Below are 25,970 nucleotides of genomic sequence, written 5' to 3' on the forward strand. Positions count from 1 at the left end.
AGCAGTATACAATTTTGGTATATTGCAATTCATCTTACAACGGAATATATATGATGTATATTTATTATGATATAACAACAGTATATTTATATAGTATATTTATATTACAACAGTATACTGTATACTGTATGTGTGGTCAATTTATATTTTTTGTGCAGCAGTATACACTTTTGGTATATTGCAATTCATCTTACAACGGAATATATATGATGTATATTTATTATGATATAACAACAGTATATTTATATAGTATATTTATATTACAACAGTATACTGTATACTGTATGTGTGGTCAATTTATATTTTTTGTGCAGCAGTATACACTTTTGGTATATTGCAATTCATCTTACAACGGAATATATATGATGTATATTTATTATGATATAACAACAGTATATTTATATAGTATATTTATATTACAACAGTATATACTGTATGTGTGGTCAATTTATATTTTTTGTGCAGCAGTATACACTTTTCGTACAGTATATTGCAATTCATCTTACAACGGAATATATATGATGTGTATTTATTATGATATAACAACAGTACATTTATATAGTATATTTATATTACAACAGTACTGTATACTGTATATTTTGTCTATTTATATTTATAGTACAGCAGTATACATTTTTTGTATATTTATATTTACTGTATATTACAACATTACATGTACAGTGTACAGTATACAGTATACATTTTATATTGCTGCATATTAATAAAACAATATAATTTCTTTGCATTGTAGGGAGACTACTCTTCTGGTGGACAGAATAAGTGAGGAGAATGATGAGAGGAGTGCATTAAGGGTTAAAAACACTCTGCAGGAAAAGCACAATCTGACTGTATCCGAGAGCAGCATAAAGAAGATGAGACGCAGAATTGGATGGAAATATGGACGTGTGAGGTTAGTACTGGACAGTACAGGAGGTACTGTAAAGTAAAAGTGTTGTTTTGCAAACTGTACTGCGCTGTGACGCAATTTTTTTTTATTCATTGTCATTACAGAGCGTACCCCATGATACGGGACGCAAACAAAATCAAAAGAGTGCTCCAGGCCCAAGCATGGATCGACAGCGGTGAGACTTTCCAGGATTGCATCTTCACTGATGAGTCTACTGTGTCGCTGGAGAGATTTGCAAGATTTGCGTTCCACAAAAAAGGCAGCATATCTTTGAAGCCGCGGCCAAAACACCCTGTGAAGCTGCATGTGTGGGGTGCCATCTCTAGGCGTGGACCGGGATGCATTGTCATCTTTGAAGGTACAATTTCTCAAATATAATGCCGCCTAATGCACTGTACTTGACTAGTGTTGCCTTACCGTATGCACTGTACTGTACTATTGAGCACTTTTCTTTTCTTGCTATAGGAATCATGAATAAAGCTTTCTTCCAAGACAACATTGTGCCCGCGATAGTGCGATACATCAGACGCTACTTCACCAATGGTCACCGCTTCTACCAGGACAACGATCCCAAGCGCACCGCGTCGACTGCGCATATCCTTGAGCGCGGCATCAACTGGGTGAAGACGCCAGCGGAGTAAGTGCAGTAGACTGTGTCCCATTTTTGTTCCCCACTGTTTTTAGCTCTTAAACCAATTGTCCTTTCTTTCCAATCACAGATCGCCAGACTTCAATCCGATCGAAATGGTCTGGCATCAGGTGAAGGAACATATCCGTAAAGTGGCGAAACCATCCAAAAAGGACGAGTTGTTGAAAGCCATACTGAGTTTTTGGAACGATGTACTCACCGTGGAACGATGCAATAAATATATAGACCATATTGCCACAGTGTTGCCCATTGTCATCACGCGCAATGGGCAAGCATCAGGAAAGTAGTAGAGTGCTGTAGTATTGTAAGCACAGTATGATACAGGTAAGTATGGCACAGATTTTTTCTTTTCAGAGACAGCAGCAGCAGCCATAAGGTTACAGTACATAGCCATGGCACCAGCGGTTACAGTACAGTACATTGAATTTACTGTAACAGTAGTCAGAGTATACAGTAGTTCCAGTATACAGTAGTTTGACAGTACTACAGTAACTGCCTACTAACTGCTCCATTTTTTTCTTTACAGAGAAAGCTGCACCAGCCACCTACAGTAGTTCTGCCATAATACAGTACAGTATGCACATACTCTGCAGTACAGTAACTGAACTAAGTTTTTGTTTTCTTGTCGTTCTAGGGAAAAGGGTGCCCAAGGGGGAGGGGGGCGTTGTGTCCCGTCAAATCTGCTTGTGCAGTCAAATGTACAGTATATAAACAGCAGTAATGATGTACACAAAACCTCTCCTCTCTCAATGAACTACTGTACCGCAGACACAATGAGGATACTGTTATGAAGGAAAAAAGAACAGGACGGGTTATTTAACATTATACTGTACAATATTTATACTGTATATTTATATATTTTTATTCCAAAGGTATTAGAGAATGTACTGTATTTAATTTAGAAGAAGTGGCTGTTCTGAACAGTACAGTTACTGTAAGCAAACGGATGCACATCAGATTTACATTTCCAATTCGAGAGGGGATTTATCCAAAGCAGGCAGGCCTCTAAGGGTTGTTGGAGGGGGATGGTGGGATCAGACGCTGGCCTCCTGCTGAATATTGTTATCGTAGCCCGCCCAGGGGTGGATTAACAAAACAATGTCAGAAGATTAGGGTTGAATGAGCCAGCCGATTGACGCTTGGCCAGGGAGGGATTTAAAACTCTAAGGGAGGGGGTGGGGTGGCTGAAATAGCTGGGACTGTACTGTCACAGTATTTCCAAAGGCAGGTCACTCTAATAATTGCATGAATAAACCCCCAAAGACAAGCCCCAAATACAGTACAGTATACTGTATACTGCATATACAGTACAGAGCGGTATACTGTATTATAAATAAATAATCATACAGTACTGTATGTATTATTGTGTGTTGATGTTTTGAATTGCTGTTCACTTGAAATGTTTCACCATTGTATTGTACTGTATTTGTAAATAAAAGTTTTTGGTGGCGACTTCAGCAATAAAAGAACTGGTTAATTTATCTCACACTCAGTACTACAAACTGCTTTTTGCTGCCAGACTGCAAAGCCGCAAGACCAGCAACATTGTAAAAAAAGAGCAATGAGCGCGCAATTGGCGTGGGAACTTCTGTTCTAGGGCCCCTAGAAATAATATTCTTTATTTTATTTATAAACTCACATTTATAAACCCCTTCACCCACCCCCGCTACCCACAATAATGCAGGCACGGTGGGTTAACACCTCATAAAGGGGTCTGTATCCCGGGGGGCAGGGGGTCCCCGGACCTGAAATCAACGCGGTTCAGCTCCCGAGACCCCCTGCACATCTACACTAGGAATAAAAATGTATTTCAAATGTATTTATTTGTATTTATTTATTTAGATTTATTTATTTATGTATTGCGGGGATGCTGTGTGTGATTTTTTTTTATTGTGGGTAGCGGGGGTGGGTGTGGTTATTTACACGGGATCCCCCTCCCCACATTTACATACAGTACACTGCACTCAGGAACACAGGCCAGGGAGATTTAACACACAATAGGGGGAGGTTTTTTACATAGATTGCAGGGAAGCTTAACGCACACAATAGGGGCATAGGGGGAGGGGTTTTTACATAGATTACAGTGAAGGCAGGGAAGTTTAAAAGAGAGAATAGGGGAGGGGGTTTTACTGTACATACAGTAGATTACAGTGAAGGCAGGGAAGTTTAAAAGAGAGAATAGGGGAGGGGTTTTTACATAGATTACAGTGAAGGAAGGGAAGTTTAAAAGAGAGAATAGGGGAGGGTTTTTTACATAGATTACAGTGAAGGCAGGGAAGTTTAAAAGATAGAATAGGGGAGGGGTTTTTACATAGATTACAGTGAAGGCAGGGAAGTTTAAAAGAGAGAATAGGGGAGGGGGTTTTACAGTACATAGATTTTATTTTGGGTAGCAGGGATGGGTGAAGGGGGTGTTTGGCCCTTGGTGTGAGTTTAGGACTTGCGGGGGGGTTGTGGGTGCACTCAACCCCTTCACGACCGTAGCAATTAATACTGCTACGGTCGTGAAGGGGTTAAGTGCACCCGCTACCCCCCCGCAAGCCCTAAACAACCACCGATGGGGCTAATACCCCCTTCACCCACCCCCACTACCCACAATAAAAAAAATTCACACACAGCAGCAGCAGCACAATTAATAAATAAATCTAAATAAATAAATGAATATAAATAAATACATTTAAAATACATTTTTATTGATAGTGTAGATGTGCAGAGGGTCTCCGGAGCTGAACCGCTGTGGTTTTAGGTCTGGGGACCCCCTGCTCCCCGAGATACAGGCCCCTTTAGGGGGTGCCGGTATCCCTCTGCTCTGCTTGGTTTACAGGCCGCGATCACGTGATCGGGCCCTTTAAACGCAGAGGGATACCGGCACCTCATAAAGGGGGCTGTATCTCGGGGAGCAGGGGGTCCCCAGACATGAAACCAACGCGGTTCAGCTCCGGAGATCCCCTGCACATCTACACTATAAATAAAAATGTATTTCAAATGTATTTATTTATAGTCATTTATTTATTTATTTATTTAGATTTATTTATTTATTTTTTGGCGGCTGCTGTGTGTGAGTTTTTTTTTATTGTGGGTAGCGGGGGTGGGTGAAGGGGGTATTAGCCCCAATGGTGGTTGTTTTGGGCTTGCGGGGGGGGGGGTCGCGGGAGTGGTTAACCCCTTCATGACCGTAGCGGTATTAACTGCTACGGTCGTGAAGGGGTTAAGTGCACCCGCAACCCCCCCGCAAGTCCTAAACTCACACCAAGGGCCAAATACCCGCTTCACCCACCCCCGCTACCCACAATAAAGCGGGCACAGTGGGTTAACCCCTTCATTGCCTTAGCGGCTATACGCTATGGTAATGAAGCAGCATTTCTGTATTTTTAATAATATTGAGCAGGAGCAGGGGGCCCCCTGAGTTTAGATTTATGGCTCAGTGAACCCCCTGCTCACTGTACCTTATTATTAAAAATACAGAAATGCTGCTTCTTTACCATAGCGCATAGCCGCTAAGGTAAAGAACGAGTGTTTATTTATATATGTGTTTTATTTATACTGTACATGTGCAGAGGGTCTCCGGAGCAGAACCGCTGTGGTTTCAGGTCCGGGGACCCCCTGCCCCCCGAGATACAGGCCCCTTTTGGGGGTGCCGGTATCCCTCTGCTTGGTTTACAGGTCGCGGTCACGTGATCGGGACCTTTAAACGCAGAGGGATACCGGCACCTCATAAAGGGGTCTGTATCTCGGGGGGCAGGGGGTCCCCCGACCTGAAACCAGTGCGGTTCAGCTCCCGAGACCCCCTGCACATCTACACTATAAATAAAAATGTATTTAAAATAAGTTTTAATGTGCCGCTGTTTGCGCAGAGAGAGCAGCGGATCTCTCTCTGCTGCAAACACATCTCGCCCCCGCCGGCCCATAGTATCATTTACAGTATGTGCATATACTGTACAGTACTGTATGTGTACATTACTGTATGTTAGGGGTTATATGGGCTGTTGTTATACAGTATATATATATATATATATATACAGTATATATACTGCATTACAATTCATTATAGGGGACGGCTTCAAAGAGAACAGCTCGCAAGCGCCGCCATGTGTTTTTACACGGCATTGCAGTATTGCAGCCAGCCGGAATAAAATGCTTCAATCCCTGCCGGGAAAATAACGCTATACACTCCGGCAGAAAACGATCACAAACCTCAATACACCCGAGTATACCCAAATTCGCGGGACTAGCCGAGCGAGGATAAAGTGTGTCGCCACTGTACTTGGGGACCTTAACACAGCACAAGGAATGGGATTTGATCTGTTCAAATTGTAATGCGTGTCTCTGCTAAGCTCAGAATCCTCACCAGGTACCCAGAAAAATAAGTTGTTATGCATTTTAGAGATGCTAATGTAGTGTGCTGTGAATTCATGTGTATAATATTTGTTGATACTAAAATAGATGATACTAAAACACAGATGACAGACAACTACAAGTGTGAAATATTGATTTTGTTGCAAAATAAGTTTATTTAACCAATGCAAAGAAATGCATTACAGAGCCCTCTGTTAGTTGTAATTTATCGTTACTGTACCTCTTAAAATAATGTGTAATGTGATCTTACCTCCTTCTATAATTTCAAACTTTGTCTGCATTCCGGCTTGCTGATATTCTGCAACTTCTGTATCCAGAAGCCACTGACCAACTCTTGATGGCCTCATTTCAATAGTTGCAAATGAACCTATTTATAAAAAATAAAAGTTTCAAGAAAAAAATAGAGCAAAGAAAAATATCACTTGTGAGCACAGTAACATGTCTCAGACAGGTCTGCAACCCTGATTTTCACCATAATCTCCTAGCATCCAATGCTTCCACTACAGCTAGGGATTCTGGGAAATGACATGCAAATGAGCACACAATAGATTTACTTCAAATCCATTTTAACATGGACCCCTATAAGATTATGGCTGCAAAAGAAACAAATACAATTCTGTAAGCCAACTTAGAAAACCTGTTTTAGCTTTTAATGTACCATGATACTGCACCGACACACTTTATTCGAGCAAATACCCAGTATGTACCTGGCAGATACCTGGAATGCGCCGCTCCTCACCTCTGACAAGCCCCGTTGCGTTTGCCTTCCCAGCCTGGGTTCATGCCTGGCTGACGGGCGGCTGATCTGTTAAATGATAATGATTAGGATTTAATAGGCTGCAATGCTTCGCGTGTCTACCAGATGGCATAAATTCATGAATTGTAATGCAGTATATATATATATATATATATATATATATACTGTGCTGTATTGCAGCCAGCGGGAATAAAATGCTTCAATCCCTGCCTGGAAAATACCTCAATGCACTCGGGCAGAAAACAGTCACAAACCTCAATACACCCGGGTATACCCGAATTCGTGGGACTAGCCGAGCTCGAATAAAGTGTGTCTCCAGTGTAGATCAAATATATAAATCCTATTCATACATGTTGATGATATGTATCAACGGTCTCATTTGCATGCACTTTTCATCTACCTTTTGATAAATGCCTCATAAATATGTCATTTGTATACAAAATTTGAAAATCACACAAAATTGGACAGCCAGAAGCAAATTGCGTCACAAAATGTCTTTATCGCATGGTCTGGCGATGTGAGAAATAAATAATGAAAAAATAAGAAGATTAGAGGTGGGCAACATTTTTGGTTGAATTTGAATCTGCCTGTAAGACATGTGTGCAGAGGTACATATAATGGAGACCGATTTGGGTGCAATTATATCTTGGCTTTATTAAGCCTGTTCCTTTATCCAGGCAAAACATATAAAAACAACAAAATAACAAACCCCTCTTTGTAAGGGCTAACTTATTTCCCCAGACCTTATCTGCAGAACTGGAGGGATATTCCCATTACCAGCCTGTCACCCCTAAGTCTCAGGAGGTACCTTAAGCAGGTGTCAGTCTCTGGCAGGTTCCTGTGTCCTCTGTGTCCAGGAAATACAGGTGTCTGGATGTCTTGATCTCAGCACACCTTTGTGCTCAAAACAGTGTCTGTGTGCAGGCTTCTCTGCTCTCCTTATGTCAGCCCAAATGTGAGCTAAGGAAATCTCTCTCCTGTTTCTCACATCAGGCTTTTCTCAGAGCCCTAATCAGCCAGGTGGAGTCTGGTTGATTGCCTGTGTGCAATTAACCAGCACGCTGCTGGATTTAGAGGCAGTTTCTCTCAATCAGTGATAAGTCCCTGTTACACTGCCCCAGATCAGCCGATTTCTTTGGCCTGGGGATATCCGCGGATCAATCCACAATGGGAGCTTAAAATTTCCCTGTTTATTTATTTTTTTAAAAAGGGGTTGAAGCAGGGAGTTGAACACATTAAATTGAGGTCATAGGACTCCCTACTTCCAAAGATAAACACCTCCATATGGGGTGACGGTATCCCTTTTCAGTTTCAATGTCGCAGACACGCGGGTCAATAGGAAGCCATGATCGAGACAGTTAAACTGCAGAGAGATACCGGTAGCACCTATAGAGGTGCATATCTCGGGAAGCAGTGGGTCCAGGGAGCTGAAATGAATGGAGTTCAGTTCCGGAGCCCCCAGCTTCTCACCGATATATAAAACAAAAAAATAAAGAAATAATTATTATATATATATTGTGACAAACGCCCCTCTTTTGTAGTGCTGACGTCTGTCTGGGTTCTTCCCGACACAGTCTTCTAGGGTTATTTAATACAAAAACAGGATCATGCAAAGTATTAAGCTGCTTAACTCAGGCTTCTGCCTGCTTTATTTTCATCCAAGTAAGGTACTGCAGCTTTAACATGTGTAGGTTAGAGGTACTCAGATACTTTCATTCAGCAGTTCACTCATTTCATTGTTATAGTATTTCCCACACTGTTATTTCAAGTAAAAAGAAACCAAATTATATAAACAAAATCCTATCCCTTTCAGGGATCTAACTACACATCAAAATCAGTCTCTCTAACAGCTGCTGGCCAACTAAACTGGTTCCCCAGCTTAAAACAATGCTCTCTCATTTAGGGCCACAAGATACAGCACAGTCTTTTAGCAACAGCAGTAACCATTTGTTTGTCTTATCTGTTTGGGGTGTCCAGGCAAATCCTCTGGTACTGTGATACGTGGAGAGGCCGTCAACCTCGATACTGGATGCAGGAGAGTAGCGACACCCCCAGCCCCCAGGCTCCAAGGAGAGAGCGTGAAATGCAAAACCTCTCTGCTCTAAATACCTGTGCATGTGATTAGAAGAGCAGGTGAGGGAGAACTAGAGCCATTGTAATCTGTGGTCTGGATTTTCCATCCAGCTGCCTGAGTTAATGTGAAGCTGTGGAACGGATCATTTTTAGCTATTCCTGCACTTTCTGCTCTAAAATGGGGCAGAAAGCTGCCTAACATCTTTGGACTATGTCACAATATATATATATATATATATAGTGTCATAGTCCAAAGATATTAGGCAGCTTTCTGCCTCGATTTAGGTCAGAAAGTGCAGGAATAGTGCAAAATTATCCGTTCCACAGCTTCACATTTACTCAGGCTGGTGGATGGAAAATCCAGACCACAGTTTACAATGTGTCTAGTTCTCCCTCACCTGCTCTCCTAATCACTAGAACAGGTATTTAGAGCAGAGAGGGTTGCTTTTCAGTCTCTCTTCTTAGAGCCTGGAGGTTGGGGATTTCGCTGCTCCCCTGCATCCAGTTCGGGGAGGACGCCCCCTTCAAGTATCGCAGTACCAGAGGATTTGCCTGGACACTTGGGACTGAGTTCCCACCACGAACAGATAAGACAAACAAACGTTTATTGCTGTATCTAAAAGACTGTATGTTATATCTAGTGACCCTAAATGAGAGGGCATTGTTTTAAGCTGAGGGACCAGGTTAGTTGGCCCAGCAGCAGTTAGAGAGGCTGATTCTGCTGTGTAGTTAGATCCCTGAATGGGATAGGATTTCTTTATATGATTTGTTTTTTTGTTTCTTGAAGTAACAGTGTGGGAAATACTATAACACTGATATGAGTAAACCGCTGAAGGTTAATAGCTGAGTGCCTCCTGCCTACACATGTTAAAGCTGCAGTCCCTAACTGGGATGAAAATAAAGCAGGCAGAAGCCTGAGTTAAGCAACGTAATACTTTGTATGATCCTGTTATTTGTATAATTAACCCTAGAAGACTGTGTCGGGAAGATCCCAGACAGACGTCAGCGCTACAAAAGGTGGGGCGTTTGTCACATATGGTGGAGAATGTGGGTCAACACTAAAAGGTCTGTGGGTTTGCAAATAAATGCAGGGGTTTAAAATAGCCGCCCAGCCGAAGTAAAAGTACAGATGCTATGAGTGAACCAGTTGTGCTTCCAGCATACACAGAGAATGTGCGAAGTGTGGATGCAAAAGCACCCTGAACCCAAACAAAATTTTTTGGGGGGGTTTTCTTAAGAAAGTGAAAATTGCAGCTAGCAAGTTGTCCCTGCCGGGTTTCTAAAAATGGCCAACGTGAAATGTTTGTTTTGTAATGTACATAACCATGAAAAACAGTGTCCCTTCAGGCCATACGATGATAATGACGACGACTCGTATATGGCCCCTGGAAGAGAGCCGTACCCACAGATGAATTTAGTATGCTGGGCCTGTCCTGAAGTAGGTCACATGGAAGATGTGTGCCCCCAAATTTTCAAAGACAAACAGCTGCAAAAGCAAGCAACGCCCTGTGAGTGCAAGCAAGATGTGGAAGCTGATACCAGTGAGTGTGTGCCTAGTACCACTGATATCTCTAGAGCTAATAAAGCAAAAAGAAAGAAGAAGAAAAAGAAAACTGTTCCTCAAGTCACAGGGGAAGTGACCGAGCCACTTGAACTGCACTGTCAGGACATGCGTCAGAAAGGCGCCGAGATGTGCTGCAGAACGGAGTGACGGGCAAAATTGTCATGGGAACGGTGGCAAAGGAAATGGAGGAGCAAAGGGATGCTGAATCCTTGATCCAGGATAAAGAGGCTTTAATTTCCGCACGCCAAGCTGCCCGTCATGATTATGAAGTCCTGTGGCAGGGATTGATGAAGGAGCGAGAAGTGAACGCCGAGTTACAGAGGTGTATACTCCCAGCTTTACAAGAGTACGAGGCTTTGAAGAAAACAGAGTCTCTCTTATGGAGTGAGTTGGAAGAGGTGACGACTAGTCAGGAAAAGGTCAACACCGTAATTGCCACCATGGATGAAAAACAGATTAAGTCTGACAAATCGATTGCTATCCTAAAACAGAAATACGGGAAGGCTCTACAAGAGGTTCACGCGCTCAGCACAGAGGTGCAACACTCACGCCTGGAGGGTCACGGTCTGAACACAGAGCTGGGAATGTTGAAATAAACCCATGAGATTGCCCTGAGTTATTTAGAGACTGTAAAGTGAGAAAATGAGAGTCTGAAAATGAAAAATTCAGATTTGATTGATCAAGCAGAAAAAGTGAAGGAACAGTTGACTCAGGAAAAGTTAGAAGTGCAGGAAGCACTACAGAATGCGTTGATGCATACTCAGAGCCAGCACCAGGAAGAGATGGAGGCACTGAGAACAGAATTGCGAGATGTATGCACAAAACAGAATTCTCTCGCGGAGGAACTTAACATATTGAAAAGGGAGAAAAGCATTAGAATAATTCAGAAGCACTGCAAAGCTCTTGTCCAAGGAAGAAGGGAAAGAGAAAATTATCGGCGTAAACACGCCGCAACTATCATCCTACAGGCTGCCTACAGAGGGATGAAAATTCGTCAGTTTAATCGCCGAAATAAAGCAGCCGCACTAAGTGGAAAAAGAAATACAGAAAGACAGCAACAAAGATGCTACCAGGACATGGGAGAAGCTGCTAGAGTGGTTCAGTCGGGATATCAATCCTATCTCCTAACCAAGCAAGCTGTACGTTCTTATACACGTAAACTCAATGCCCTCACTGATGACAAAGAGGAAGGAGAAAGAATTGACTTTGATTGGGCTGCTGTTATTCCAGAAACAGATAGGCACCCTCCTGAGAATACTGAGAATGTACTCCCTGATCTGGGATTCAAAAATCCAGATCCTCAATTTCATTTACGTTGTCCAGATGATTATCAAACTAGTGAACACACCCAGGCCACCACAGAAGATGGTTTAGCCAAGTGGGTGGCAGTTCCTGAAAACACAAACTTGATGACAGATACTGATGACGTTGTTAATATGGACTACGTTTATACAGAGGCAACTAGGTCTCCAAAACCCAAAGGCCTGGTTATGGCCCCAAAAGAGAAATCAAAGATTGAAAAGAAAAAGCGACGAAGGTCAACACGGCGGCTGAATAGTTCCAGATCTCGCCACTCTGGACCACAGTGTGGAGCCAAGGAGAATCTGGTCCGAGTGTCTCATCAGTGGCTGAAGAAACAGTCCAGTCATTTGCAGGATGCAGCGGGCATTGAAATGAAGTCAGAGGATGTAATGGACTGGAAGTCAAGAAGAAGAAAAAAATGTTTGGGAATTGACCGATTTTTATGTTACACATGTGGACTATGTCACGGACACTTAACTTTGCAAATAAGCTAGTGTAGTTATGCTATATTAGGCTTCTAGAATAAGCATTTTTTAAATATTGCAATGTTATATTGTTTCTCTGCGTTGAAAATGTAGCTAAATTACAAATTACTATACAGGGTTGACGGCCCTTTTGGTTGGTAAATATATAATGAGGTTCATATTCTAGAGTAGAAAAGAAAAAACCCAGGGAGGTGATAGAAACCGTCCAGTTTTGTGAGTATATTTTTCATATCCTCGGTTATAGGAATTTGTTGCTAGAAATATATTTTTGAAAATAGTTCCCTAATAGAGGGCAAAAAAATATGTTTGCCAAGTATAGTCTCTTATGACGAAACCTATTGTCCATAATTGCCGTGAAAAAAGTTCATATTCGTGTCATGTGAATGCTTAATATTGTACTGGGGAGTTAGATCAAGTATTTCAGGTAGGACGCTCAGCCCAGTGAGGTCCATGGCCGCTCACCCCAGTAGGTGTGAGCTGGGGAGGGGGATATGTGACATAGTACAAAGATATTAGGCAGCTTTCTGCCCGGTTTTAGGTCAGAAAGTGCAGGAATAGTGCAAAATTATCCGTTCCACAGCTTCACATTTACTCAGGCTGGTGGATGGAAAATCCAGACCACAGTTTACAATGTGTCTGGTTCTCCCTCACCTGCTCTCCTAATCACTAGAACAGGTATTTAGAGCAGTGAGGGTTGATTTTCAGTCTCTCTTCTTAGAGCCTGGAGGCTGGGGGGTTCACTGCTCCCCTGCATCCAGTTCGGGGAGGACGCCCCCTTCAAGTATCGCAGTACTAGAGGATTTGCCTGGAAACTTGGGACCGAGTTCCCACCACGAACAGATAAGACAAACAAACGTTTATTGCTGTATCTAAAAGACTGTATGTTATATCTAGTGACCCTAAATGAGAGGGCATTGTTTTAAGCTGGGGAACCAGGTTAGTTGGCCCAGCAGCAGTTAGAGAGGCGGATTCTGCTGTGTAGTTAGATCCCTGAATGGGATAGGATTTTTTTATATGATTTGTTTTTTGTTTCTTGAAGTAACAGTGTGGGAAATATTATAACACTGATATGAGTAAACCGCTGAAGGTTAATAGCTAAGTGCCTCCTGCCTACACATGTTAAAGCTGCAGTCCCTAACTGGGATGAAAATAAAGCAGGCAGAAGCCTGAGTCAAGCAACGTAATACTTTGTATGATCCTGTTATTTGTATAATTAACCCTAGAAGACTGTGTCGGGAAGATCCCAGACAGACATCAGCGCTACAAAAGGGGGGGCGTTTGTCACAATATATATAATGGAAATATTACTGTGTGCTCATTTGCATGTCTTAGACAGGTCTGCAACCCTGCTGTAAGAGACGTGTTCAGAGGCACGCAATGGAGACTGTTTTAAGGTGAAATTAAAATAAGGCTTTATTGCGCCTGTTGCTTTAAACACAGCAAACATGTAAATCAGCAAACAAAAAACCGCTCCACTCTGGAGTATAAATACACTTGTGATCCAGTTCTCTTTAACTGCGTGGTTAGCCCAGCGATTCGCCAGCCCAAATCATAGAGACATTTATCCATATATATATAGACATAGATAATAGTCTTATACGAAAAGTCTTATCTGTTAGCTGGGCTGCTGTAGGGGAAGCTTCTCTGCTCTCTTGGATCTGCACCCTTGTGTGCTAAGGCAATGTCAGGCTCCAGGTTTAGAATCTTGTCCCCTTTTGTCTTGTTGTCAGCTTGCCGCTCAAGACATCTGTCCTTCCTTGGTTCAGCCCAGTTGTGGACGAAGGAATCTCCCTTCCTGTCTCAGAGGCAGGCTTTTTCTAACACCTTTAATCAGCCAGGTGGTGTTAGTTAATTGCCTACCAGCAGTTAACCACCACACTGCTGGATTAGAGGCACATTTGTGAACAGGGATAAGTCCCCTGTTACATACCGCCCCTGTTTGTGGGAAGCTCGGGCTTGCCACGGCCGAAGCCCGTCCTTCCACTCTCATTCGAGATACTGTATCTCTGTGACTTGAATGAGAGTGGATGGAGGAAGAGAACCCTCAGTCCTGCTGGGATTGCAGCCCTTTCTCCAGTTTATTCGTGTCTCCTCCCGAAGGTGCTTGAGATCAGCACTCCTTAGTCGCTCGATGAGGACTTTTTCCAAGAATAGTCTTTCTACTGCATGCGCGGTCATGAGATTTCCCTGGCGTCGGGTGCTCCTCTTATTGTAGGCAGACTGTATGGCAACAGTTGCATAGCGTTTAAGAATAGCCCTTTGAGTTTTCCGCTCTTGAAGCTGTCTCCCTGCACTTTTTCCACTCAATGGAGTTGCTAGTTCAGCTTCTTTGGGATTGAGTTTCAATTCCACATCCACTTCCAGAGAATGTCCCATCTTTTCAGCTTCATCAGCTAAGGATTCTTATGGTTTTGATTCTGCACGTATACCTTTTTTTGTTGTCTGTTCGGTGGCTGAAGTTTTAGCTAGTGCTTGTTTAGGTGGTTCAGACTTTGCAACCTTGTTTTTTAGGCGAGTGGTGCTCCCAGCTCTCACTGTACCCATTTTCTTTTGGGTTTTTGTGGCTGTGGGATACTGATGCTTGGTCAGGGTCAATACTTGTTCTTGTAGTTCTGTAATCTCATCCACGAGAGATCCCTGTTTTTTGAGTGCGTCTTGCAAGTCTCTTGTCAGGGAATTTATCTGCGCACTTTGCTTTCTCTGAGCTTGCACCCACATTTTCATTGTATTGTGAAGCACTGTGAATTTCTTTGCTTGGGCCACAGTTACTTGTCTCAGTTTCTGGACCTTCTTGTGCTCCCTCTTGTGCCGAGTCACCTGGGCTCTAAGATTGGCCTCTAGCGATGCTTTGGTGATGCTTAGGGTAGCCTTCAGTTTCTCATGCTGCTTTGCGGGGACATATTGGGTAATCAGACGTTCCTGCAGCACTTTAATTTCTTTTTCAGCCTGCAGATTGTCTTCCTGCAGAGTTTGCTGCTTCTCCTCAGCATTCTTGAGGTGCGTACGCAGACCTTGCAGTTGGTTCTGCAGTCGGTGCTCTGCTTCAAACTTTTCCTCTTCCAAAAGTTTATTTATTTCTTTAAGCTCGTGCAGCTTTTCATTTTTTTCCTTTACGTGGTCTGTCAAATGAGAATTCTCTTCTTTCAGTCTTAAATTTTCTCTTTTTGCAGTCTCTGTAATTTTCAGGGCCTCCATGTAGTCCTCCTTCTATTTACGCACATGTGCTTTGAGAATGACAGTCTCCTGGCGGGAGATTTCCTTCTCTAGGTTGAGGGTCTGAAGCTCCTTCTGAGAGACTGAGATCTGTACTAAGATTGACAATAGTTTCTTTAGAATTGTCCAGCTCCTCAGCGAGACTGTGTAGTTCCTTTCTGGAGACTTCCAGTTTTGTGTGGCCGCTGTTATCTCATGCTGTGAGGCATCCAGTGTTGCGCGAAGATTGTGAACATCTTGCTGAAAGACTGTAATCTCCTTCAGTGCCTCCTCATACTTCCGCTTCAGCTTAGTCATCATTTTATCAGATTGGCTAAGTTTTTCATCCATGGCGGTAATAGTAGCATTTGCAGTATCTAGCTCAGACTTTACATCGTCCAATTCTGTCCTGGCCAAAGAGTACATCGTGAGCACATTCTTCTGTAGCTCCACGTTATTTTTCAGTAGCTCTGCGTAACCATCTTTCTTCAGTTTCAATTTTTCCCAGAGCAGATCACAGTCACGCCTGGCAATTTTCAGGGCATCTTCAGGGCTGGTCAAGGGATCGTCACTCACTGGTTCCGGCTCCGCTTTCCTGGGATGGTTGATTGAGGGTTCCTCACTGTTGGCACCAGACAGACACTTCTTTGGGTCACCCAACTTCTGCCTTGGGCCCTCTGGATATTTGGTCAATTGCATGACAAATCCTCCATTTTTTCTAGGCTGCAGGGCATCTTGGTCCCCCTTTTTCTCCTCGGGATATGCGGACGTGTCTGTTCCTTCCACGGTACGTGAAGAACCGCTTTTCATTTTCTTATTTCGCCTTTTTGTTTTGGATGACTCCGTCCCCTCAGGGATACTGGGGTCTCCATCTTCATTTGAAATTTTAGCAGCTTCACTGGATCCACCATGCCTTTCTTGCAACTGTATTAGCTGATGGAAATATTCAGTGATCCGCTGCTCCCGCTCTTTCTCCTGCCGATCATATTCGTCATCATAGGGAGTGGTCTTTTCGGTTCGTACCGAGTTCAGGCACCCCCACCATTCTTGGGGTGTTTTGTGGGTGTGACTCGGTTTGGGTTCCCCGTAAGAGATGTCTTCCTCCTCATCGGACTGGAAGGGCCACTCTTCCGTGGGGTAGGGTTCATTACAGGAATGCTGCATCTTGTCCTCCATTTTGGGGCTATCAGGTGTATTTTTCTTCCTGACCTCTGGAGGCGCTATTGCAGCTTTTGCCAGTGTATTTTCTAGAACCCCAGCTTGTGATAGTCCTACCGGTGGGCATATTTTGCTTGTAGAGGTCGTAGCTCTCACAGGCATCTCTGTAGACTTTTTCTTTCCTTTAGTAAGTTTTAAAACATCAGCAGTACTGTGCACGCATTCTTTCTCATTAGGTATACTGGATGTGCAGTTGCTAAGTAAAAACTTCTATTTGCTTTGCATCATTTACTTGCTAGGTGCAATCCCTCCACTTCAGCAAATAATGTGGTTTTCTGCTTGAGTTCAGTAATTTTCAGTCTCATCTTTGGGTATTATGGCATTCACTCTTCACACTTTGGGTGCCTGTTTTACTCCCAAGATACATAGACAGACTTTACTTGCACAAAAAAAAAATATTCTTTGCAGTGGAATATTTCTTTCACTCCCGGCAGGGTGACTCAATACTCAGCAATTGGCTTTGGGTTATCTTTTACACAGTTCAGCAATCCCTTTTTTTTTTAACCCGGTAGGGCAATTTTACACTCAACACTTGTTTGCTGAAATTCCCCTGCTTCAGCACAGTCCTGCAACAATTTTCACACTTTTCTGCATATACTCCATTCACAGCTGGTAGTCCTATGCGGTGTGGCGGCCTTTACTTGCAGAATCAGTACCGCTCATGGATTACCATCTGTATTCACTGCTTCAGCACAATTTTTTTTTTTTAAAAGAAAACAATAAACAAAGCCTAGCTCCTTTCATTGGAGCGCTAACTCACTTCTTGAACCCTGACTACGGCTGGAAGGCAAAGCCCCTATTTCAACAACCATATTACACTTTATTGTGATAGGCAAGTAGGTTTACCTGCTTCAGCACCGTCTCTCCTCTTGAGATCGGGGAAATAAGTCCATCTGTGGTTTTGTGGCTTTCTTCAGTGAAGTGTAGATTTCCTGCCTGGATGTGTATCCCTTTAATTCTGATCTCTGCTGCAGGTGAATCTTTGTTTTTGTTGCTCAGGTTTGTTTGCAAGACTGTATGCAGGCAAAAAGCACAAAAAAATTCACAGGCAATCTCCGTGGCCCCTTTTATCTTCAAGGGCCACCTCTCGTCCCACTTCTGACACCGTATGTAAGAGACATGTTCAGAGGTACGCAATGGAGGCTGTTTTAAGGTGAAATTAAAATAAGGCTTTATTGCGCCTGTTGCTTTAAACACAGCAAACATGTAAATCAGCAAACAAAAAAACGCTCCACTCTGGAGTAAATATACACTTGTGATCCAGTTCTCTTTAACTGCATGGTTAGCCCAGCGATTCACCAGCCCAAATCATAGAGACATTTATCAATATATATAGACATAGATAAGACTTTTCGTATAAGACTATTATCTGTTAGCTGGGCTGCTGTAGGGGTAGCTTCTCTGCTCTCTTGGATCCGCACCCTTGTGTACTAAGGCAATGTCAGGCTCCAGGTTTAGAATCTTGTCCCCTTTTGTCTTGTTGTCAGCTTGCCGCTCAAGACATCTGTCCTTCCTTGGTTCAGACCAGTTGTGGACTAAGGAATCTCCCTTCCTGTCTCAGAGGCAGGCTTTTTCTAACACCTGTAATCAGCCAGGTGGTGTTAGTTAATTGCCTACCAGCAGTTAACCACCACACTGCTGGATTAGAGGCACATTTGTGAACAGGGATAAGTCCCCTGTTACACCTGCCTTTCACCATTATCACACAGTGCTTCCACTGCAGCAAGGGATTCTGGGAAATGACATGCAAATGAGCACACAGTGCCACCTTTTGTTTCAAAACCATATAACATGGTCCCCTATAAGCTTATGTTTGCTGCATTTCACAGCTTTTGAGCACAGCCTGAGTTAAGATTCATAGCCAGTAAACCCACCCACAGACAGCTGTTTCGACCTTAATGGGTCTCATCAGTGTGAGGTGTACAAAAAGTTCAAGGCGAAAGCGCAACACTTGCGTGAAGCGCGTGGCAGTTTCTTTTTTCCTTTTTGTACAACCTTAATGTTTCAATAAAGCCTTTGTCTCGTGCTGAAATATACCTGGCTACCCCCTTTTTTTCCTATTTTTTATCTGATCGTGGATTACGAGCTAGTGCCTTGTTTTTCCTTCATTTTTTATCGTTATCAACCTTCTGACGGTGGCACCTGGAGGAGGGGGAAGGGAGAAGACTTCCGGAGACCATGGAGGTCAGTGAGGAATAGCACTGCCAGCAGCGGGACCGCAGGTGGACGTGAGTGCATACATAGGAGGTAAGAGGATTTTACTTGCCTCCATCTCTTCACCACTGGTCCCATCTATATTGCTGCATATACAGACAGTCTCCCGCTTCAGTCCCTACATGAATTGCAGCCGCAGTGCTGCTATTTTCAAAGACTGTTTGAGCCTCTCCCCCTGATCCACCACAGCCTGATGGGCTATTTGATATGCATTCCAGAGCGCAAGACAGCACAATTTTTCTATAATATGGTTAAAAAACCTGATCCGGCCCACTACTATTGTGGTAGCCCTATGTAATACCCATATTTTATTTTGGGTTCCATCCAGGGTTATGTGGGGTTGTTTAATGTTATACTGTTGTATACACATGTTTAATGCAACTGTTTACCACATTTGTGTTAGGGACAATTTACAGGTTGTTGTACAGTATGGGATGTTACGCCTACTGTAGTCCAAGTGTGGAAGTTGGTGTTTCACAAGGGGAGAATGTAGTATAACCTCCCAGCCGCTACTTCTTTTCCTGGGCCCTACCAGTGTAAGTCCTGATAGGTGCAGGCAGTGGATGGGCTAATTCCTTCAAAAGGGCCCTGTGTGCTTTTTGCAGCCTTGGATACATTAGATGTATCCAAGGGCAGGCCTAGCAACAGTCAGAGAGTGTCAGCCTGAGGGGTGGGTACTGATTGGGCCACATACTGGATATGATGGCCTATCAGTATCCAGATCTGTCTTGTTATGAGACAGAGTTACAGTCACACCCAAAGGGTATAAATACTGGCACTCTCACAAAAGTAGATGTGTCTCTTTCCTCCCCCTGTGGAGTGAGTACCAGCTACCCTGGGTCTCACTAGGAGGCCTAGGAGGAGAACCATTAATATGAGTCGACCAAAGAAGAAAGCAATGCCATGCTGTGAGATATATACCTGCCAATAAACACAGTTGTACCATCACCAGTGTGATCATTGTCTGAGACTCAAGAACAAGGTGTCAGTATGGATTCTCCTTCCATCCCAAGGACCCATGCAGACTGGAGGCACTGCAAATATGACTAAGGTAACCTGTAAACCTGTCCTGTTCTCCCCACAACACCGCGGAGCACTCAGCCCTTCTGTTGCCACACAGGTACAGAACAACACCTAAGTGGAGTAGCCAGAGAAACAAATGACCCCAATCTCACTTAGAGTGGGGGTACAAGGGCTACACCCCCATTATCACGTATTTTATTTATTATGAGCGCCCAGTGTTCTTTTCAATTTTTGTCCATACATTTGCCGCTGGTGCTAATTGCTGAAAATAAAGTTGTGTTTAAGTGGCAGCAGCAAGTTTCTTCATCTTGAAATATGCATCGCTGAAAAAACGGTATTTATCAAAGTCTTTCAGCTGCAAAAAAATGGTGTTAAAAATAAAACAATCTCACAAAATCGAAATATTCTATATTATAAATATATATTATAAATGTGTAATTTTATAATATTTTGTCTGTCCTAGTTTTGCAGCAGGAGACTTTGAAAGAAACCCATTCAGAAATGAACCTTCTGCTACTATTGCAGGTTCCATTTTATTTTCTCACTTTAAGCATCGAAAAACAAATAGCTGAGGCTTGGTCCCTAGTAATTGTAAACCTTTTGCCAGCTTATTATGTTAACATACAGTAATAACAATATTTTTTCTAGATATTTGTATTTACCAGGTAGAAGAGGATATACTCCATGCTGATATTCTTGGTTATTCTTTTCGACGAAGGTCTGACCGTGAAAGTGAACAACATGGACATCTTTTGGACCTCCCATATTCAACAAATGCCATCGCACCAATTCTTTCTTATACATTTGCAAGCCTTGCAGGTTGTAGATTATGCCATTTATGGCTGGAGGAAAATATAAACCAGAAATAGGAAGTGTATCAATAAATACATGTACAGATTAAGCATACAGTACATCAAAGCAAATGAAATGTCACATTTGGAATCATTATTGTTTCCTTTCTGTCATAGTGGGTTAGTCATTAAACTGTGATAATGGTTAATGGGGTACATGGAAATTCAAACTGATGCCAATAAGAGTTTCCATGCAATAGTGCCCAATTGGCACTATTGCAGTTTAATGAATAACTATTTTTCTTAGTGGCAAAAAGCCTGCCAGGATTAAGATACCAAAACCTGCTCTAGCCGTCTGATTAATTACGTTTTACTTTAAACTTTACATTTGTAGTCATTCTTAAACAGAGACATACAGTAAGGAAGTTGATATATTTTTTAAAGTAATGTTTTTTTAATTTAAGGGATTTATTCACAGAGCCATGTAAAGCTCTGGTGCCACAGTGAGCCCAATGCACCATATCATATTCCCTGCAGTAAGCATGGATTTGTGAATAAGCCTCTAAATAAGCGGTGGATTAAACTACACATTTCAACATGTTTTGTGATGAAAGACACTGGGGACCACACCTGACTGAATTGTTTTATTTTTTTTAATTCTCCCTGGTGGATCCAGTGCTTTGGCTCCAGAGTCACTGCTAAGAACTTGGTGGTGCAACTATACTATAGTGCAGCACATACAGTAGGATTTTTTTTACATACACAGTCATTGCCCAGATGAGTTTACGAGTTATGTTTTTTGTGCCTGAGGCACAGGAAAATAAAGGACACAAGGAGCTGACACCAGGAATTGAACCAGGTTTCCTTGCTTCAAACTCAGTGTCATTGTTCACAGAGTCAGTGTACTGTATGCATTCACTGAGCCATGCACTCTCCCTTTATGTGAGATGCATCCCAATGTGTGCCTATAACCCTCCGTGTGAAATAAATCCACCAGGTTTAGGTAGCATTAGCCTCCACTCCAAAGTGATCGGCAGCAAATGGAAGAAGCGAGATGCGGAAGTGTCATACAAATGTCGCTGATGCAAATTGGCACTGATACAAATATTTGCCCTGTGTTTTGGAGCAAATTGCACAATTTTGATACACATTCCAGAATATTCAAGTTTTTTAGAGAGTGTGATATTGTTTGTAAAATGTATCCTTAGCATTTATTCCCCACCCTACGTACCATGAAATTTATGGCATTTCATTGCGTCAGATGCCTTCTCAGTCACTTCTGAGCAGATTTTTCTTGAGTTTTTTTCAAAGTACCAGCTTTTCTCTTCCTCAAAGGTCATAAAAAGCATGATGAATTCTCGAGCGTCTAACGGCCTGTTATTATACTTATCAAGTGTTCCATTTTTACAGATCAGCAAGGGGCCTATAAGGCCGGAATGAATATCCCTTTCCTATAAAGGAAACACGCAAAAATATCAGTTATAACAGAAAATAAGCTCATTTATAATTACTTTTACTTCTTGTTTCGTTAAGAGTAAGGTATTGTATAAGGAAAATGTTTTAAAAAGTAGCTTTATATGTAAATGTATTCTGGAGATAATATTTTCCTGAAATATGGGTACTTTCCAGATTAGCAAAACTGTATGTTTCTACAACTTGTGTTACTCTTTTTGTTTTATGCAGTATTTGTTCTACATACAGCTCAACCCCGTTATAGCGCGATCCGCTATAACGTTCAATGCTATAACGCGGTCTCAGCGTGGCTCCTGATTTAAAAACATCTCCCTCTTTTTTTTTTTTTTTAAACATTCAAGTTCATGTTAAGTTTGTTTTTTAGAGTCTGTGACATCACACAAGCCCTGTGGCTTGCAGGTAGAGAAGTGGTACTAGCATATGAAAAGTCCTGGGTTCGATTCCTGTATGATATGGTATAATTTATAAATTATTATTTTATATAATAATTTATCAATTATAAAATAAATAAAATAATAATTTATAAATTATACATTAAAATAAAAATAATTTATAGATTATACCATATCATAGGGAATTGGTACTAGTATATGAAAGGTCCTGGATTCGATTCCTGCATGTGTATTATATAAAATATATTCATGTTCAACTACCACATGGTGTAGGGGTCTGTGCATGTGTCCTTTAGCAATAAAGCATTGAATGTTTAAAAAAAAAATTTTTTTAAAATCCACATTGTATTGGGTGTGTGTGTGTGTGTCATGCGAGCCTGTTCTGCACTCAAAAATGCACATAAGTGCCACGCATGTGGATGCAGCCTGATGAAGCAGCGAGAGCTGCAGAGGAGAAAGCTGCAGATGACGGTTAGTGCTCGTGCAGCGAAATTTTATAATGCGGTATCATTCTGTGAACCCGGAGGACCACGTTATAATGGGGTTCAGCTGTATTTTGTTTATATTTTTTAAACAGTTTTTTTTCTATTTGTTTTCGCATATTAGTCAGTGATTCCACAAACACATTTTCTTCATATGTGATGTTTGCTGTTTATTATATTGTGTAGTGTAATTGTTTTAACGCCATCACACTATTTTTCCAGAGGCAGTACAATACATATACATTCCTAAAGTGTTAACTATACTTTTATAACCATCCAAACCCCATGAGATGGCACAATGGAATGGCACTCCTAAATAACTGTTAAGCCAAATTTAAACCAAAAATTAAACTACAGCATTGTATTCACTTGATTAGTAACTTACAAGGTGCATTTGTACCAACAGTAGCTTAAGATAAATAAAAAAGTAACTAAAAAAGAAATCAAGGGCCATATTGACTTAGCAGTCCTCTACCATAAGACTCTTTACAGCACTGGAAGATTCCTTATACCCTATTTATTTGAATAGTGTATAATATTCCTTTCAGTGCCAGAAGGTACCTTAGGCAGAAGACTGCTTAGTAATATGGCCCCACATGTTTGTAGAATATAAAATCATGTTGGAAAAGTATATTGTAAACAATGTGATTCCTAAAGCACTCAGATTAAACAAATCCCTGTTGTCTGTAGTGGATGTAAACATCTTTATGAATGTAACGGGTATTCCCCCACCCAATCGCAGATATAGTGTGAGTGCGGAGAAACTAGAGTTACCAGGTGTGGTGCTTTACCTGTTAGGCTCACAGGAGGGCTGAGCTTCCGCCACGGGAAACCTGGGGTATGTGTATTATGAGTAACCCTGTACTCGGTGCAGCGCCTCCACCTGCGATGGTTCCCAGCAGAGCGGGAATTGTTCCTCGCAGGACACATGCAAATAATCAGCACACCTTATGTATAATAACCAATACCTTTACTTGTGCATAGGAAACATATAACACCACCACAACAACAGGTGTCCCTCTCTAGAGGAGACACTGACTACGGCGTCTCACAGGACGCTCCCCCTTACACCGAGTGATCCCACCCCGTGTCCAATAATCCCCCCACAATGTCCCGCACTCTTACAGAGAGAGGATATGTGTGACTGCGCAGTCACTAATGAAACTAATAGGATCGTTGGTGCACTTGTAGATAAGACTTACCTGCCGAGCACACCAGTTCTCAGGCCTGCAACGGGCTTCACAAAGGATCCGATGACAGGAGAACACCAGAGCCACCATCAAGGACGATCCCACGCGGAAAACCTCTGCAGCGGCAGCGGAAGTCTGCGCCCAACCTTCTGAACGGATGCGCAGCATCTGCTGAGTCCCTAACTGACTCTGTGAACTAACGTGATGCTCACTGCTACTATAGACCGTCCCTACAGCACAGCAACCTTGAATGTCTTCAGGGGAAAACTCCTAGGGGCCTACGGGGTAGCCTATCCTATGCAGTTGGTTCCCTGACCCCCTGCACCCGCACTACCTCTTCCCGTCACCACCCGGGTCCCCTCGGACTAACTCCTACCTCACACTTCCAACCCCTGCAGCAACGCACTGCAACCTTACACGATGCCTTCTTGTCAGCCCTCACAGCACTGACAGCTGCGACCTGACAAGAATGCACACACGAACCTAAGGGCAGGGTCCCTAACCTAGCGCCGTCCCTTATTAATTACCCACTAACCTGGTGGGGAGTTGGGGCCTGCCTGGGACCTGGGGGACATTACCTGGTGTAGGAGCCACTTGCTCATTACACCCTTCCTTCCCCTTCCTGCTCCCAGCTCCAACTGCCGTTCTCAGCGCGCGAAATGTATCTTTTCCTCTCTGTGCAGGGAGATACTCCCACCCTATTGGCTCCCTGGCGTCACGTGGGGCGCAGCTGAGGCTCATGGGACTTGTAGTCCCCTCCAAGAGCCTTCCCTGGTAGGTTAGTGTTCGCGCGCTTATCACTGCGCATACGCGAGTCTCCACTGGCCACCTCAACTCCCTGACTCTATCTGCGCATGCACGATCCCACGCACGCTCGCGCAACCCATCATGGCAGCCCCCGCTATCCAGGTACACCTCCGAGCGCTCGAAGCGATCCCTGCACTGGCCCCCACCCTCGTGTTGTGCCGACGGGTCCGTCGCTGCCTCCGGCGGTACCCGTGACCACTCGGCACTTCGGGAGTGGAGTCTCAGGGACAAGAGGAAACTACTTTGATAGACTTTTCTATGAATCTTAAGCATCTCGTTGTGGAATATAGCATTCTGGTGGACAAAGAAAATTGCACCACCATGACATCTTGTACGTTTTTAACAAAGTGAATAAAATTTGAGATGTGCACTCGACCCCATGTTTTGATTCTACCGTTTTTTCATATTTTGGTTTTGTCCAAAATCATTGATTGGATTTGGTTTTGGATTATAGGAAAAATTTGAGTTTGATGAAAAAAAAAATTCATGTAATCTAGAGGGTTTTTTGATTTCTGTGTAAGTAGCTATGCCATTTGCAAGCTATTTAAAAAAAAATAATTAAAATAACTAATAATGTTTTTAATGTCTTTTTCCAAGTCCAGCAAAATGGCGAACGAGGTGCCACAGAAGACCACAACACAAAACACTGATCAGAGTTCTACTCACTCCAAAATAGGGAATACGGTGGAATAATAGCAGTTCTAGTTGCTGTATGTGGGACCAATCACAGTGTCAGGGCTCGTCTGTGTTGGCCAATCTGGGTTGGGGGTCTGATGGAGGGGCAGAGGCAAGTCAAGTGAGAATTACAAACTGACCAATGAGAACAGTGCCTACCTGTCCATGTTATCAATGCCCATTTACAGTCTGCTGATGAGCTAGGTGCCTCGCTGTCTGGACGAATGGCGCTATCGTTCCCATGTAGTCAAACGGATGTGAGGCAGCAGTCCATGTACCCCTAGTAGGGGGAGCATCAGGGCAATCCAGCCAGAGGTATCCCATCTGGATGCACTGGAAGCATTGCCTCTCGTGGGCAAACTCGGCTGGCTGGAATCGGGAACTGGAGGGAGCCTGGATAGACCTCCAGGAAGGAATGGC

At 42.9% G+C, this 25,970-nt stretch overlaps 1 protein-coding gene across 2 annotated transcripts in view; it reads right to left on the reverse strand.

Annotated features, from left to right (window-relative positions):
- Positions 1-25,970, reverse strand: part of F5 (coagulation factor V) — a 228,769-nt gene that overhangs the window by 68,764 nt on the left and 134,035 nt on the right. For both annotated transcript variants that reach the window (XM_075589432.1, XM_075589431.1), the window contains exons 17-19: positions 21,763-21,982; positions 20,403-20,582; positions 6,163-6,279 (exon numbers count right to left, since the gene is read on the reverse strand). In XM_075589432.1, coding sequence (XP_075445547.1) covers positions 6,163-6,279; positions 20,403-20,582; positions 21,763-21,982 — 517 coding nt within the window. The remainder of the gene's footprint in view (positions 1-6,162; positions 6,280-20,402; positions 20,583-21,762; positions 21,983-25,970) is intronic.

This window comes from Ascaphus truei, chromosome 3 (genome assembly GCF_040206685.1).
Source record: "Ascaphus truei isolate aAscTru1 chromosome 3, aAscTru1.hap1, whole genome shotgun sequence".
NCBI classification, from domain to species: domain Eukaryota; kingdom Metazoa; phylum Chordata; class Amphibia; order Anura; family Ascaphidae; genus Ascaphus; species Ascaphus truei.